Source organism: Scyliorhinus canicula, chromosome 9 (assembly GCF_902713615.1).
Source record: "Scyliorhinus canicula chromosome 9, sScyCan1.1, whole genome shotgun sequence".
NCBI classification, from domain to species: Eukaryota; Metazoa; Chordata; class Chondrichthyes; order Carcharhiniformes; family Scyliorhinidae; genus Scyliorhinus; species Scyliorhinus canicula.
Window position 1 is genome coordinate 194,565,706 of NC_052154.1, and position 16,667 is coordinate 194,582,372.

Consider the following 16,667-nt stretch of genomic DNA (forward strand, 5'->3'; position numbering starts at 1 on the left):
CTTGGCGCGTCAGAACATACAAGACTATGGGCCAACTGCTGGTAAATGGGATTAAGTAGGCAGGTCAGGTGTTTTTCTTGTCTCGGTACAGACTTGATGGGCCGAAGGGCCTAGTCAGCTCTTGTAATATTCTGTGAAAATACAGCACACTGATTGGAGAAAAGAGTCAGTATAACCCACAAAGTACAAAGGAATTTAATGTAAGAATTTGATGTGATGGGTAATTCAAGAAGCATGAGCACTGATTTTTAATCTTGATTTATTAAATTAATAAATTTCAATAAAAGATTTAAATTCAGTACAAACCATTGCAATATCAAAACTGAGGAAGGAGCTGTGCTCCAAAAGCTAGTGATTCTAAACAAACCTGCTGGACTTTAACCTGGTGTAAGACTTCTTACTGTGCTCACCCCAGTCCAACGCCAGCATCAATATTAAAACTCTCAGCCACTTTGGCCATGGAATTTTGAATGGTTTTACAACTACAATAAATAATTTAGGCTCGTTAACAACCACTAAAATTGCTGCTCATAATTTATAATCGCCAAAATTCCACGTAGCTCCACTAAACACGCCGACTCTATGTCACGAACCTTGGTTCAAATCTCAATACAGAGAATCGAGGACATAATCTGGGCTGATGGCCCAGTGCAGTGGGGCTGGTTTAGCTCACTGGGCTAAAGAGCTGGCTTTGAAAGCAGACCAAGGCAGGCCAGCAGCACGGTTCAATTCCCATACCAGCCTCCCCGAACAGGCCCAGGAATGTGGCGACTAGGAGCTTTTCACAGTAACTTCATTGAAGCCTACTCGTGACAATAAGTGATTTTCATTTTCAGTGCTTCATGGTCAGACATTTCTGACAAAATATTAAATCAAGACTAAGCTTTCCCCCTCAGACGGATGTGTAAAGTTCCCATAGTGCTATTTTGAAGAAAAGTAAGGGATTATCCAATATCTATCCCTCAAACCAACATCAATTAAATCATCTCCTTACCTCGTTGCTGATATTGAGAACTAGTTGTGCTGTAATTTTCTGAAATAATTAGAAATATACCAGCAATTTACAGAGAAAGTTCAGTACAAGTGTGCCTGAGGGAAATAAAATCAAACTGATAAGCCCTGGAAGTTCGCTCAATTCAAGCTCCCAGCAGGAATGTCAACTCCCATAGTTTTGCTGTAGTGATTTTTCAAAACGAAAACCATTAAACGACAGTCAAAGGAACATGAATTAACTTCTCCTTTTCAGCAGCAAATGCATCCCTTTCCAACATCACTTTGAAATCCACGGTTATGAAATGTCTACTCTTTGAGAGAATTCCACTTTATCCAGTTGATTCCTCCACATCTGCTTGTAGAGATAACTTCGGACAAGGGAAGCCAGGCTCATTACAGTCAACTCTCGCCCTATAAACAGCGTTACTGAGGTCAGTCATAATGATCTGCTTCAGAAGGACATGCCCGCTGCTGTGGCATTTTGAAAGGCAGGTTGGACGTTCAGCAGGGAGCAAATCTGAAACAAAAGAATAAAACAAAAGCTTGGCATTTTTATTATCTTTATTGTCACAAGTAGGCTTACGTTAACACTGCAATGGAGTTACTGTGAAAAGCCCCCAGTCACCACATTCCGGAGCCTGTTCAGGTGCACAGAGGGAGAATTCAGAACGTCCAATTTCTGGACCTTGCAGTGTGTGTGTGTGTGTGTGTGTGTGTGTGTGTGTATATATATAAAGAGTGTACTTTCCGTAGTTAAGCAGTCTATTATCGTTTCGAAAAGGCTCGCCACTTAAATATAGGATAGGTTTAATTTAAACACCAAAATCTCTGATCTATTGATTCAGGTGGAAATTTAATTAAAAAAAATAGAATCCCTGCAGTGCAGGAGGCCATTGGGTCCATCGAGTCTGCACTGACCCTCTGAAAGAACACCCTGCCTGGGCCCACTCCCCTGCCCTATCCCTATAACCCCACCTAATCTCTGGACACTCAGGGCAATTCAGCATGGCCAATCCACCTAACCTGCACATCTTCGGACTGTGGGAGGAAACCGGAGCACCCCGAGGAAACCCACGCAGACACGGGGAGGAAGTGCAAGCTCCACACAGTCACCCGAGGCTGGAATTGAACCCGGGTCCTGGTGCTGTGAGGCAGCAGTGCTAACCACTGTGCCACCATGGCCAAATTCTGATTGATAAATTTTTTTCAGTCAGATATTGTGTTGCTATCCATCACATTTCTACTTCTCTTCAGCTTTCAAGAGTCATACAGAAGAGTCAAAACGTGTTTCTCTCTCCACAGATGCTGCCAGATCTGCTGCATTTTTCTAGTACTTTACGGCCTTAGTTTGTAAGATAATATATGAATTTAGTTTAAACTCTGAATTGTGCTCATAAACTAGAAGAATGGTTAGTACTGCAGACTATTAAACACTTATGTTCAACTGATTAATAATTAATTCCGGATTCTCCCAAGGCACCAATAGTGTGACACAGTATAGGCATCATGAGCTGAATGGCATCTGTGCCAGATCACTGTATGATAAGGTTATATTCCCATGATACGAAATGCTTCTGCTTCTTCTCAGCATCTTCAGTACATTTAACACAGCTATGTTATGATTACATTTTTTAGCTATTAATGCACGCATTAAAAAATTACTTTCTGGCATTAACGCAGGTTCTGGCAGAGATTTGATGAGGAATTAGGTTGCACAATATAGGGCGCCGTGTAAACAAAGCAAGTCTCAGGGTTACGGCCTGGCTCTAACTGACTAGCAGCTGCAGAGGAAGAAAAAAGGGGACAATATTGTTACTCCTGGCCAATTCAACCTCTGCTACAATAACTGTTGTGTGTGGATATCAAACAACAACAGGTTGGAGCTCAGTTGCAATAATACCTCTCTGTCCAAGAGTCCCCTTGCACTCCTTTCCAACAATAAGCACCATACTTCACTGGTCACACCAGGTCCAAAGTGTGTATGTGAAATCTCTCACCCTTTCTGAAAGTGACCGTATAGAGTGTAATCTCGTAACCTCACAAACCTGCTTAAACTTGGCTCGCATCTTCTCCAGGTCCTCCTGTAATTTGTCATAGGTAGGGTCTTCATATGGAAACCTCTGGACCATCTCCAGCAACGTATTTAGGGCTTTGAGCCTTTTGCTGCAACAATACAAGTAGTCTTTTAAAAAGGACAGCAAAATCCAAGACGGTGAAATTCAGAGGGTTGAAAACAATTTCTTGCTGCACAATGAATTTGATCTCTAACGCTACAGGAATATCTGAAGATTTTACACTACAAACGGTTGGTTTGTTTCACACTAATATTGCAGTTAGAGTGTAAATGCAGTTGGAAGAGTGCTGGGGCCTGACTGAGTTGTACTTCAGAGTTCAGGTTTTAGCGCAGCACCGTTTTAACATTAATGCAAAATCTAAAACCCTCTGGACCGACACTAAATTTGTGTAAACTAACTACAGTCATGTTTCCCAAGTGGCGGTGCACCTCTAGCAGGATTGTTAACCATCAACACAAGCTTCAGCATCACTTGACATTCGCTTGAATACCTGCTTTTTTGGGCATCTTGGTTTTTCTGAAGAAGGCACTTCCAGGTAAATGCAAACCCTTTGTAAAAAGAAACCTGCGGGAAGAAAATGATCTGAAGTAAAAGGACGAAACTCCCTGAAAGATATGTATTTAAATAGCATCTTTCATGAACTCAGAATAAACCAAAGCTCTTTATAACTACCCAGCTTTTAAGTATAGTCACTGTTGTAATGTATGAGACGTGTCAGCCAATTTAAAGCAAGCTCCCATAAACAGCAACATGACGACCATAGAACATAGAACAGTACAGCACAGAACAGGCCCTTCGGCCCTCAATGTTGTGCCGAGCAATGATCACCCTACTCAAACCCACGTATCCACCCTATACCCGTAACCCAACAACCCTCCCCCCTTAACCTTACTCTCTAGGACACTACGGGCAATTTAGCATGGCCAATCCACCTAACCGGCACATCTTTGGACTGTGGGAGGAAACCGGAGCACCCGGAGGAAACCCACGCACACACGGGGAGGACGTGCAGACTCCGCACAGACAGTGACCCAGCCGGGAATCGAACCTGGGACCCTGGAGCTGTGAAGCATTTATGCTAACCACTATGCTACCGTGGGATGAATGTAGAACGTAGAACATACAGTGCAGAAGGAGGCCAGTTGACCCACTTAAGCTCTCACTTCCACCCTATCCCTGTAACCCAATAACCCCTCCTAACCTTTTTTGGACACTAAGGGCAATTTATCATGGCCAATCCACCTAACCTGCATGTCTTTGGACTGTGGGAGGAAACCAGAGCACCCGGAGGAAACCCACGCAGACACGGGGAGAACGTGCAGACTCTGCACAGACAGTGATCCAGTGGAGAATCGAACCTGGGACCTTGGCACTGTGAAGCCACAGTGTTATCCACTTGTGCTACCGTGCTGAACCTAAAGAAAGGTGGATTCTATAACAGACAACACACACTGTTCTGAACACTTGATTGTTATACTGAACTATAATTCTGGGCTACTAAATTCTTCAAATTGTTTGGAATAGATCTTCGTTGACAAGTGTCAACTTCAGATTGTAATCTAATTATTAGGTTACAAAGCGGAAACAATTCCTTTGTAATTAATAAAAATGAAGCGGGCCCTAGCCCCCAACGTCGTCCCTCTCCCTGGCAATTGTCTGAAGCTGAGCCAGACTGCTCGCAAGCTTGGTGGCATGAGTGGCCCAGAGCTCAGCTTCCAAACGCGTATCCACGTCATCACGCCACACTGCCTATTTCCACCTCTAACACTGTCCAACTCTGCCCTGCCTCAATTAATCTGCTGCTGAAACTGCCGCCCATGCCTGTAACCTCTGGACGATTCCAGAGCACTCCTCCCTCACCTTCTACCCTCCATAAAATTGAAAACAGCCAAATCTCTGCTATTCATTTACTAACATGCATCTCTTTCACCCATCCCCATCTCCTCGATGGCTCCCAATTTTAAAATTCTCACCCGTGTTTTCATATCCCTCCATAGTCATTTGCATCACCATGCCAGTCCACAAGCCCCATCTCTGTCATCTCCTCCAGACCCATAATCCTCCAAGGTATCTGTGCTTCCTTCAGTTCTGGCTTCTTGAGCATCCTCTATTTTAATCAATCTACCACTACGGCTATGCCTTCAGCTGGTTAAGACCCAAGTTCTGGGAGTCCCTTTCTAACATAGGAACAGAGGTAGGCCATTCGGCCCATTGAGTCTGCTTCGCTATTCAATCTGACAATGGCTGATCATCTGCATCAATCCGGGAAGGTGTCACATCTCCATATCCCTTAATGCCATTACATAGAACAGTACAGCACAGAACAGGCCCTTCGGCCCTCGATGTTGTGCCGAACAATGATCACCCTACTTAAACCCACGTAACTCGCATACCCATAACCCAACAATCCCCCCATTAACCTTACACTACGGGCAATTTAGCATGGCCAATCCACCTAACCCGCACATCTTTGGACTGTGGGAGGAAACCGGAGCACCCGGAGGAAACCCACGCACACACGGGGAGGATGTGCAGACTCCACACAGATAGTGACCCAGCCGGGAATCGAACCTGGGACCCTGGAGCTGTGAAGCATTGATGCTAACCACCATGCTACCGTGAGGCCCCCATTGGCTCCCAGAAATCTATCGATCTCTGTCTTGTACATGTTCAATGATTGAGCTTTCACAGCCCTCTGCGGTAGAGAATTCCAAAGATTCTCCCCACTCTGAGTGAAGAAGTTTCTCTTCGGCTCAGTCTTAAATGGCCTGTCCCTTATTCGGAGACTGCCCCTGGTTTTAAACCTCTTTCGTCGTTTAAATGGCTCTTTGAAACGTATGTTGTTGACCAAGAGTTTTATCATCTGCCCTATATCTCTCAATGGTGGCTCAGTGTCGAATGATGCTTTTGTAAAGTGCATTCAGCCTATCTCAAAGGTGCTCGATAAGCACAAGTTGTGTATGACAACAGATCTCCCAATGTTAACCAGCAATTTATACTTTAATAGTTTGGCCAAACAGCATTTCAGCTGATCAAAATACGATATTTAGATTTGTATTACAGGTGATAATACCACAACAAGAAACCTTTAAAAAATAAAGACGACGTTTTTGACTGTACTTATTAAATTATTTATTTAAATCTTACACATTTATCAACATCATGGAGAACCAACCAATCTCACGGGCCATACCAAAGCTTTTTCAGGAACAGAATCAGTGATCTAAAGCTCCCAATCCAAAACCTTTCTACAATGAGAATAAACTAGGCCAAGCTTTGGATATATTGCAAAAAAGTTTGAAGCGATGAAAATATTGATCACCGACACCAAAGGTGTTAAACGGAACCTCCCTGTCCGCGGCTATATCATTGTACCACAACCCTGCGTTGTCCAAAGGAACACCATGCATGTCGTCTCCAAAAACAGTATTGTTCACTGAGACAATCACTAGAAAGGACCATAACAGCATCTGGCCTTTCACTCTCCCAGTTATTCTGGATTAAAACCATTAAACATAGAATAGACACATTTAAATCTGAATGCAATTCAGTGCAAAGGAAACAAAAGAACACCAATTCAAATCTGCTGATTGCTAACAGCAGTGACATGCTGTCAAAGCAAGAATGTCTATTGTGTTACGAATGATTCAACAGACTATCCTCTTGGTTGGTGAACATATGAACGAGAGGAATAGGCCATTCAGCCCCTCGAGCCCGTTCTGCCATTCAATGAGATCATGGCTGATCATGGAGAACGGACTGGACGGTGGTGTCAAGACCAGGATGTGATCAGCTATGATCGAATGGCGGAACAGACTCGATGGCCAAATGGCTTAATTCTGCTCCTGTACCTCATGAACTTATCTCATCTCTGCCTCAACTCCACTTTCCTGCCCGTTCTCCATAACCTTGCAACCCATTACGAATTAAAAATCTGTCCATCTCCTCCTTAACTTTACTCGCTGTCTCAGCATCCACTGCACTGTGGGGTACTGAAGTCCACGATTCACGACTCTTTGAGAAAAGTTATTTCTCCTCACCTCTGTTTTAAATCTGCTGCCCCTTATCCGAAAACTACAGCATCTCATTCTGAATTGCCCCACAAGAGAACATTGTTTCTGTATCTACTTTGTCACTCCCCTTTATCATCTTGTATACCTCAATTAGATCTCCTCTCATTCTTCTAAACTCGAGAGTATAGGCCCAAACTGGGGACGGCATGTGGCTCTGTGGTTAGCACTGGGACTGCGGCGCTGAGGACCCGGGTTCGAATCCCAGCCCTGGGTCACTGTCCGTGTGGAGTTTGCACATTCTCCCCACGTCTGTGTGGGTTTCACCCCCACAACCCAAAGATGTGCAGGTTAGGTGGATTGGCCATACTAAACTGTCCCTTAATTGAAAAAAATAATAATAATTGTGTACTCTAAATTTATTTTTAAAAAAGAGTATAGGCCCAAACTGCTCAATCTTTCTTCAAGACAAACCCCTCAACTCTAGAATCAATGAAATGAATCTCCTAATAACAGCCCCTGATACAACAACATCCCTCAAGTAAGGGGACCAAAACTGTACACACTACTATACGGTAAATGAAAAAGCCCTGGGGAAAATTGATGCACAGAGAGATCTGGGTGTTCAGGTCCATTGTACCCTGAAGGTGGCTGTGCAGGCCGATAGAGTGGTCAAGAAGGCACACGGCATGCTTTCCTTCATCGGAAGGGGTATTGAGTGCAAGAGTTGGCAGGTCATGTTACAGTTGTATAAGACTTTGGTTCGGCCACATTTGGAATACTGCGTACAGTTCTGGTCGCCGCATTACCAAAAGGATATGGATGCTTTGGAGAAGGTGCAGAGGAGGTTCACCAGGATGTTGCCTGGTATGGAGGGCGCTAGCTATGAAGAGAGGTTGAGTAGATTAGGATTATTTTTATTAGAAAGACGGAGGTTGAGGGGGGGACCTCATTGAGGTCTACAAAATCATGAGAGTGGATGGCATGAAGCTTTTCCCCCCCCAGAGTGGGGGACTCAATTCCTTGGGGTCACAAGTTCAAAGTGAGAGGGGAAAGGTTTAAGGGAGATATGCGTGGAAAGTTCTTTACGCAGAGGCTGGTGGGTGCCTGGAACGCATTGCCGGCGGTGGTAGTAGAGGTGGGCACGATAGCGTCATTTAAGATGTATCTAGACAGATACATGAATGGGTAGGGAGCAGAGGGATACAGATTCTTAGGAAATAGGCGACAATTTTAGATAGAGGATCTGGATTGGCGCAGGCTTGGAGGGCCGAAGGGCCTGTTCCTATGCTGTAATTTTTCTTTGTAGTCCAGGTGCAGTCTCACTATTGCCTTGTACAGTTGCAGCAACATTTCCTTTCTTTTATACTCTATTCCTTTAGCTATAAAAGGCCAAAATTCCATTTGTCTTTCATATTACCTGCTGTACCTGCATACTAGTTTTCTGCGATTCATGCACAAGGACACCCAGATCCCTCTGCAATGAAGCACTCTGAGGTTTCTCTCCATTTAGATAATAAGTTGCCTTTCCATTTTTCTGACCAAAATGGATAACTTCACACCTCTCCATGTTAACCTCCATCTGCAAAATTTTGATCCACTCACCTAAACCTAATGTAAATTTCTTTTTTGGAAGTTACTGTCCCACCTACTTTAGTATCATCTGTAAATTTGGCTAGTACTTTCTAACCCGGCATCCAAATCATTAATCTACATTTTAAATAGTTGGGACCCAAGGACCGAACCCTATGGTACCTCACTAGTTGCATCTTGCCAACCAGAAAAACTAATTTATCCCGACTCTATGCGTTCTGTCGGTTGGCCAGTCTTCTATCCAAGCAAATAAATTACCCCGAACCCTTTGTGATCTTACCTTGTGTATTAACCTTTTATGTGGCACCTTATCAAATGCCTTCTAGAAGTCCAGATACACTACATGATAGAATCCCTACAGTGCAGAAGGCCATTCAGCCCATCAAGCCTGCACCAACCCTCTGAGGCATCCTACTTAGGCCCACTCCCCCGCTCTATTCCCGTAACTCCACCTAACCACTAAGGGAAAATTTACCACCTAACCTGCACATCTTTGGACTGTGGGAGGAAACCGGAGCACCCGCAGGAAACCCACGCACACACGAGGAGAAAGTGCATACTCTACACAGTCACTCAAGGTTGGCCTTGAACACGGGACCCGGGTCTCCATGCTGTTTCTCGCTTGTTGAAGGCAATGACCTGCCTTTTGCATTGAGAATAAATGAGGCTAACAGTGCTCAATGTTATTGTAGAATAAATGAGACAGCAAGTTCTGCATATGCACAAATATACTCAAAAACGAGGATGTTTCTGGCTGAATTCCTTCCTCAAAAGCTGCATGACACTGGCATCTCACTGTGAAACATGAGATAAGGGTTTTTCACAGTAACTTCATTGCAATGTAAGCCTACTTGTGACAATAGGATTATTATTATTATTAACCCCTGCCCATTAGGCATGCCAGAAAAGATTAGAGCTTTTCCATTCAGGTTAAGGGCAGCACGGTAGCACAGTGGTCAGCACTGTTGCTTCACAGCCGCAGGATCCCAGGTTCGATTCCCGCTTGGGTCACTGTCTGTGCGGAATCTGCACGTTCTCCCCGTGTCTGCGTGGGTTTCCTCAGGGTGCTCCGGTTTCCTCCCACAAGTCCCGAAAGATGTGCGGTTAGGTGAATTGGACATTCTGAATTCTCCCTCTGTGTACCCGAACAGGCGCCGGAATGTAGCGACCAGGGACTTTTCACAGTAACTTCATTGCAATGTTAATATAAGCCCCACTTGTGACACTAATAAAGATTATTAGATTATTATTAAAAGTGAATTTTTAAACAGTGAGATAAATTTTATCAACTGATAAACAATCTTCTGCCACTGAAAATGTACTTTGATAAAGTGTGGAGTCACATTCCTTTAGATTTTTAATTATCATTGAAAATATAAAAATTTAAACATTTTTAAAAACATGTTTCTTTTCTTCCAATCCCATCTTTCTTTCCCACTCTTCATTTTGCTTTATGTACATAATTTCACATTGAATTTAATTTTCCAATCCAAACTTCATGAAATAGGTTTTGCCTGCGTCTGTGGAGTCTTCAATCTAATTAGCTTTAGAGAGGCACTGTTGCCTGTAAAGGGGAACGTTGCTGCTCAAATGGTCACAAAATATCATTGGGCAGCTGTAAGCATAATGAATTGAGCGCTGACCGCAAATTCCGTGTTTACGTGCGACTGTGTTATAAAGACCAAATTTGAACCCTGGGTCTGTGCTAAGCTCGTTAGCTAATCTAAGCAGGTACACATTCCCTGTCAGTGTTACTACTACTGATTGCTAACCACTGACATTGCCTAGCATGAAAAATAAATAGGTGTGGGCAAGATTGCCAGAGTTCACAACACTATAACTTGTCAACACTGCTGCCCATGTAGAATTTACACTTGTGAGGGGCACTAGGGAGACCCAAAAAACTTATAGAAAAACATCTCAGCATGAGTCAGCTCCTTCTGGAAGGGAGACGTAAAGAAGGAACATTATTTATCTAGTATCTTTCTAACCAATGAGGTACTGCTGAAGTGTAGTCACTGTAGCAATGTAGGGAATGTGGCAACCAAATTGCACACCAATCACCATTGACTATTTAATGTTGTTTAATTATAATGGCAGCACGATAGCATTGTGGATAGCACAATCGCTTCACAGCTCCAGGGTCCCAGGTTCGATTCCGGCTTGGGTCACTGTCTGTGCGGAGTCTGCACATCCTCCCCATGTGTCCGTGGGTTTCCTCCAGGTGCTCCGGTTTCCTCCCACAGTCCAAAGATGTGCAGGTTAGGTGGATTGGCCGTGCTAAATTGCCCTTAGTGTCCAAAATTGCCCTTAGTGTTGGGTGGGGTTACTGGGTTATGGGGATAGGGTGGAGGTGTTGACCTTGGGTAGGATGCTCTTTCCAAGAGCCGGTGCAGACTCGATGGGCCGAATGGCCTCCTTCTGAACTGTAAATTTTATGTAAGACTATTTAATGGTGTTTAATTATATAAATAATATATTATAAATATATATAATTTCAACATATTAAGCTATCACCATAATTATATCCACAATTATTCGCACATATTTACCTCTGATCCAATCTTGGCACCATTGGCTAAACCATAGCGTCTTCCTTCTGTCTCTCCCAAATGGCCTCCTTCAGTAAACCCTTCCTGATAACCTTTTCCACGAAATCTGTCATCAGGAAGTAAACATTAGATGGGTTTCTATGCAAAGAAGTTCAAAACCAATTGCCAAACCTTGTTGCCTACTTTAGCCAAGTGCATTCTGTCCCGCTGAACAAACCACCTGCCAGATTGAATCGGCATGTGAAAAATAAAATCAGCTCAGGCTTAAAATCTTCACACTGTCATTGTTTCAATTTAATATAGAGATGACAGAAATGTATTCACTGGAAACCTATTTATGACCTCAGTAGAGGATTCCACATCAGATTGCTCAAGTCTCCACAACACCTCTCAACACAAAATTATCAATAACTGTCTCCTCTCAACTTACTATTTTCCCACTCTATAGAGAACCACATAGAGTTTGTTTGATGCTTGAAGAAAATTAGGAATTGACTTATATTTTTATGCTGATGAGGATAATGGAACCAACCAAATCCACTGCCCATTGTGGAACAGATGAAATGAAAATTGCTTATTGTCACAAGTAGGCTTCAAATGAAGTTACTGTAAAAAGCCCCTAGTTGCCACACTCCGGCGCCTGTTCGGGGAGGCTGGTACGGGAATTGAACCGTGCTGCTGGCCTGCCATGGCCTGCTTTAAAAGCCAGCTCTTTAGCCCTGTGCTAATTTAGTTGGTTCAGACGTCAGTCTGCAGGTACAGCAAGTGATTAAGGAGACAAATGGAACGTTGTGGTTTATTGCAAAGGGAATGGGATATAAAAGTTGGGATATAAGCAAATTACTGCGGATGCTGGAATCTGAAATGAAAGAGAAAATGCTGGAAAATCTCAGCCGGTCTGGCAGCATCTGTAGGGAGAGAAAAGAGCGAAAGTTTCGAGTCCGATGTCTCTTTGTCAAAGCTGGGAAGTTGGGATGTTTTGCTACAGGGTATTGGTGAGACCACATCTCGAGTACTGTGTGCAGTTTTGGTCTCCTTATTTAAGGACATAAATGCATTGACAGTAGTTCAGAGAAGGTTCATTTGAGTGACAGGGAACAGCTGGGCCTGTATCTATTGGAGTTTAGACGATTGAGAGGTGACCTTATTGAAACATACAAGATCCTGAGGGGACTTGACAGGTTTGATGCTGAAAGGATGTTTGTTGGAGAGGCTAGAACTAGAGGACGCAACTTAAAATAAAGGGATCTCCCATTTAAGTTGGAGATGAGAAGATATTTTTCTCTCTCACAGGATTGTGAACCTTTGGAAGTCTTTTACAAACAAGGAGGAATCGGCCATTCAGCACCTCGAGACTGCTCCACCATTTAATAAAATCATGGTTGATCTGACAGTAACCTCAAATCTGCATCCTGCTTACCCCTGATTTAACCTATCATCCCCTTTGCTGAGCAAGAATCTATACACCCCGGTCTTAAAAATATTTGAAGGTTCAGCTTCCACCGCCTTTTCAGGAAGAGAGTCCCAAAGACTCACATCCTCTGAGTGAAAGAAATTCACCTCATCTTCGTTTTAAATGGGTGACCCTTTATTTCTAATTAGTGACCCCTGGTTCTAGATTCTCCCAAAAAAGGAAACATCTTCTCCACATCCACCCTGTAAAGACCCCTCAGGATCGTATATGTTTCAATCAAGTTGCCTCAAGGGGCTGTTTAGCACAGTGCTAAATGACCAAGCAGGCCAGCAGCACGGTTCGATTCCTGTAACAGCCTCCCCGAACAGGCGACGGAATGTGGCGACTAGGGGCTTTTCACAGTAACTTCATTTGAAGCCTACTCGTGACAATAAGCGATTTTCATTTTCATTTCATTTCCTACTCTTCTAAACTCCAGAGGACACAAGCTTAGCCTGCCCAACCTTCCCTCATAAGACAACCCACTAATTCCATTACCTGATTAATTGTGGGGAGACGGTGGCATAGTGGTACATCACTGGACTAGCAAACTAGAGATCCAGAATAATGCTCTGGGCATCCAGGTTCAAATCCCTCCATAGCAGACGGTGAAATTTGAATTCAATAAAAATCTGGAATTAAAACTCTAGTGATGACCATGAAACCATTGCCGATTGTCATAAAAACACATCTGGTTTACTAATGTCCTTTAGAAAGAAATCTGCCGTCTGGCCTACATGTGGCTCCAGACAGTTGACTCTTAACTACCCCCTCAAGGGCAGTTAGGGATGGGCAATAAATGCTGGCACAGCCTGCGATGCCCACATCCCATGAACGAATAAAAAATGTTACTTGTATCTTGTATAGTGAAGATTGTGCATCTGCCGTCTCCTTGCTTCCCATCATCAATTCTCCAGAGTCGCTAAAGGAACAATGTTAACTTTAACTCTTTTTAAAATATTTATAGAAACTCTTACTTTGTTTTTATGTTTCTAGCTAGTTTTCTCTCATTCTTTAATTTTCCTTCGTTATTATTCTTTTAGTCATGCTTTGCTGTTTCTTGCATTCTGGCCAAACTTCTGACCGGTCACCTGTCTTTGCCCAATTACATGTTTTTTCTTTAAGTTTCATACAATCTTTCTCGTTAACCAGAGGTGGTTGGTCTGTCCCTTGGGACTTTTTCTTACTCGTTGGAATGTATCCATTCTGTGCACTGAAATATCCCCTTCCCAGAGAGCAGTGGAGGCAGAGTGGCTCCCATGTTAGTCAAGAATCTAACGTTATCCTGGGTAGGTCAGTGTCACATCAGATCTTATTGCATGGCGGACCAGGCTCAAGGGGCTGAATGGCCTACTTCTGCTGTTAATTTCATACGTAACATAAACACCAAAGACATTTGGGCCAAATAGCCTGTTTCCTTGTTTTCATTTTATTTAACTGGGGAACCACTGAAATAGTTCTTGCAGCAAACCTCAATATGGTCAAATTCAAAAAGGTTTCTAAGCATACACAAGTCAGGTTGCAGAGGCAAAACACACAACAGGGAACTGAATAACATTCCTTTCACTCGAATTGTGAGAATGGCTTTACAGCAAGTGAGAGCCAGCCCGCTTTACAAATAATTACACTAAGATCATAGATACGGTGGATAATTTCACTTGTGGGGGAGGTTGGAACTAGGGGACAGTATAAAAATAAGACATCTTCCTCACGTGACCCAATGAGAAACTTTATTTCTGTCAGAGGATCGCTGGTCTGTGGAATTCTCTACCGCACCAAGCAGCGGGTCATTGAATTTATTCAAGGCTGAGTCAAACAGAGTTTTGATTGGCAAGGGAGTCAAGGATTATTTTGGGGGGGGGGGGGGGGGGGGGGGGGGGGGGGGGGGGGCTGGGCAGACAGGAAGGTGGAATGACAATCAACCATGATCTTATATGGCAGAGCAGGCTCAAAGAGCCAAATGGCCTCCTCTTGCTCCCAATTCCTATGTTCATATGTCTGTGGCTCAGAGGGAACTTCCAAAATTCTGCACAATCTCAGTCGATAGCCGCAGCGAAAATGCATCACCAGGATCAAGCATTTGATATGGTGGGGGGGGGGGGGGGGGGGGGAGAGTTTATCAAACAGCAAGTACATTTTTCCTGAAACATACCGGACACCCAGTAAGAATACACCCAGTCAAAGGTTCGGCAGGTTCGTGCCAAGTCTACGTCCACTAAAAGCAGATATTGGCACCAATCAACCAAGTGTACACTAAGTGAAAATAGGCACATTGAAATAAATATGCCAAGTTTATGCTTATGAAAAGTGGCAATCAGCACCAATATGTTGACTATATATTCAGTAGAGACAGTAATGGACAAAACCACTCCAGCACAGACCATTTTTAAAATTCACCAGGAATTTGCAAGTTGTGAGTATCTGCTGCCCAATACCAAAAACAGGAGAAACAATGGCAGCAACAACAGGACCTGCAGAGGAGCAGGTTAACCAGCACAACCAGGATAACCGGGTTAGCCAGGCAAAAGCAAATTACTGCGGATGCTGGAATCTGAAACATAAACAGAAACTGCTGGACAATCTCAGCAGGTCTGACAGCGTCTGGGGAGAGAAAACGGAGTCAACGTTTCGAGTCTGGATGACTCTCTGTCAAAGCTGGCATAGCTGGGTGACTGGTTGGTCCAGGCTGGGGGGGGGGGGGGGGGGGGGGGAGGGTTTACCTGTGCTGGGGGGGGGGGGGGTTTACCTGTCCCCGGAGGAGGGGGGGTGGGGGGATTACCTGTCCCCGGGGAGGGGGGAGGAGAGGGGTTACCTGTCCCAGGGGGGATTACCTGTCCCGGAGGGGGATTACCTGTCCCCGGAGAGGGGGGGGGGGATTACCTGTCCCGGAAGGGGGGGTGTTACCTGTCCCCAGAAGGGGGGGTATTACCTGTCCCCGGGGGAGGGGGGTATTACCTGTCCCCGGGGGGGGGGGGTTATTACCTGTCCCCGGAGAGGGGGGGGTGGGGGATTACCTGTCCCCGGGGAGGGGGGAGGAGAGGGGTTACCTGTCCCGGGGGGGATTACCTGTCCCGGAGGGGGATTACCTGTCCCCGGAGAGGGGGGGGGGGGTATTACCTGTCCACAGAGAGGGGAGGTGTTACCTGTCCCCGGAGAGGGGGGGGGGATTACCTGTCCCGGAAGGGGGGGGTATTACCTGTCCCGGAGAGGGGAGGGATTACCTGTCCCCGGAAGGGGGGGGGGGATTACCTGTCCCGGGGGGGGGGGGGATTACCTGTCCCGGGGGGGGGGTACCTGTCCAGGAAGGGGGGGTGTTACCTGTCCCCGGAGAGGGGGGGGGTATTACCTGTCCCCGGAGAGGGGGGGTATTACCTGTCCCCGGAGAGGGGGGGGTATTACCTGTCCACAGAGAGGGGAGGTGTTACCTGTCCCCGGAGAGGGGGGGGGTATTACCTGTCCACAGAGAGGGGAGGTGTTACCTGTCCCCGGAGAGGGGGGGGAGGATTACCTGTCCCGGAAGGGGGGGTATTACTGTCCCGGAGAGGGGGGGGGTATTACCTGTCCCCGGGGAGGGGGGGGGGGGTGGGTATTACCTGTCCCCGGGGTGGGGGGGGGGGTATTACCTGTCCCGGGGGAGGGGGGGGTACCTGTCCCGGGGGGAGGGAGGGGGGAGGTTTACCTGTCCCGGGGGGAGGGAGGGGGGGGGGAGGGGGGTTATCTGTCCCGGGGGGGGGGGGGAGTGGGGGGGGGGAGTGAGGGGGGGGGAGTGAGAGGGGGGGAGTGAGAGGGGGGGGGGAGTGAGAGGGGGGGGGAGTGAGAGGGGGGGGGAGTGAGAGGGGGGGGGGAGTGAGAGGGGGGGGGGAGTGAGAGGGGGGGGGAGTGAGGGGCGGGGAGTGGGGGGGGGGGGGAGAGGGGGAAGGGGGGGGGGTGGGGGGAGTGGGGGAGGGGTTACCTGTCCCGGGGGGGGGGGGGGGGGAGGGGGTTACCTGTC

At 45.8% G+C, this 16,667-nt stretch overlaps 1 protein-coding gene across 1 annotated transcript; it reads right to left on the reverse strand.

Annotated features, from left to right (window-relative positions):
- Positions 1–242: 242 nt before the first annotated feature.
- On the reverse strand, positions 243–11,346 carry lto1 (LTO1 maturation factor of ABCE1; the record flags this gene model as incomplete). Its single annotated transcript, XM_038806074.1, has 4 exons — positions 243–1,510; positions 3,039–3,156; positions 3,559–3,632; positions 11,224–11,346. Coding segments are annotated over 4 exons (381 nt in total), but the record flags the coding sequence as incomplete, so codon positions are not given.
- Positions 11,347–16,667: the final 5,321 nt, after the last annotated feature.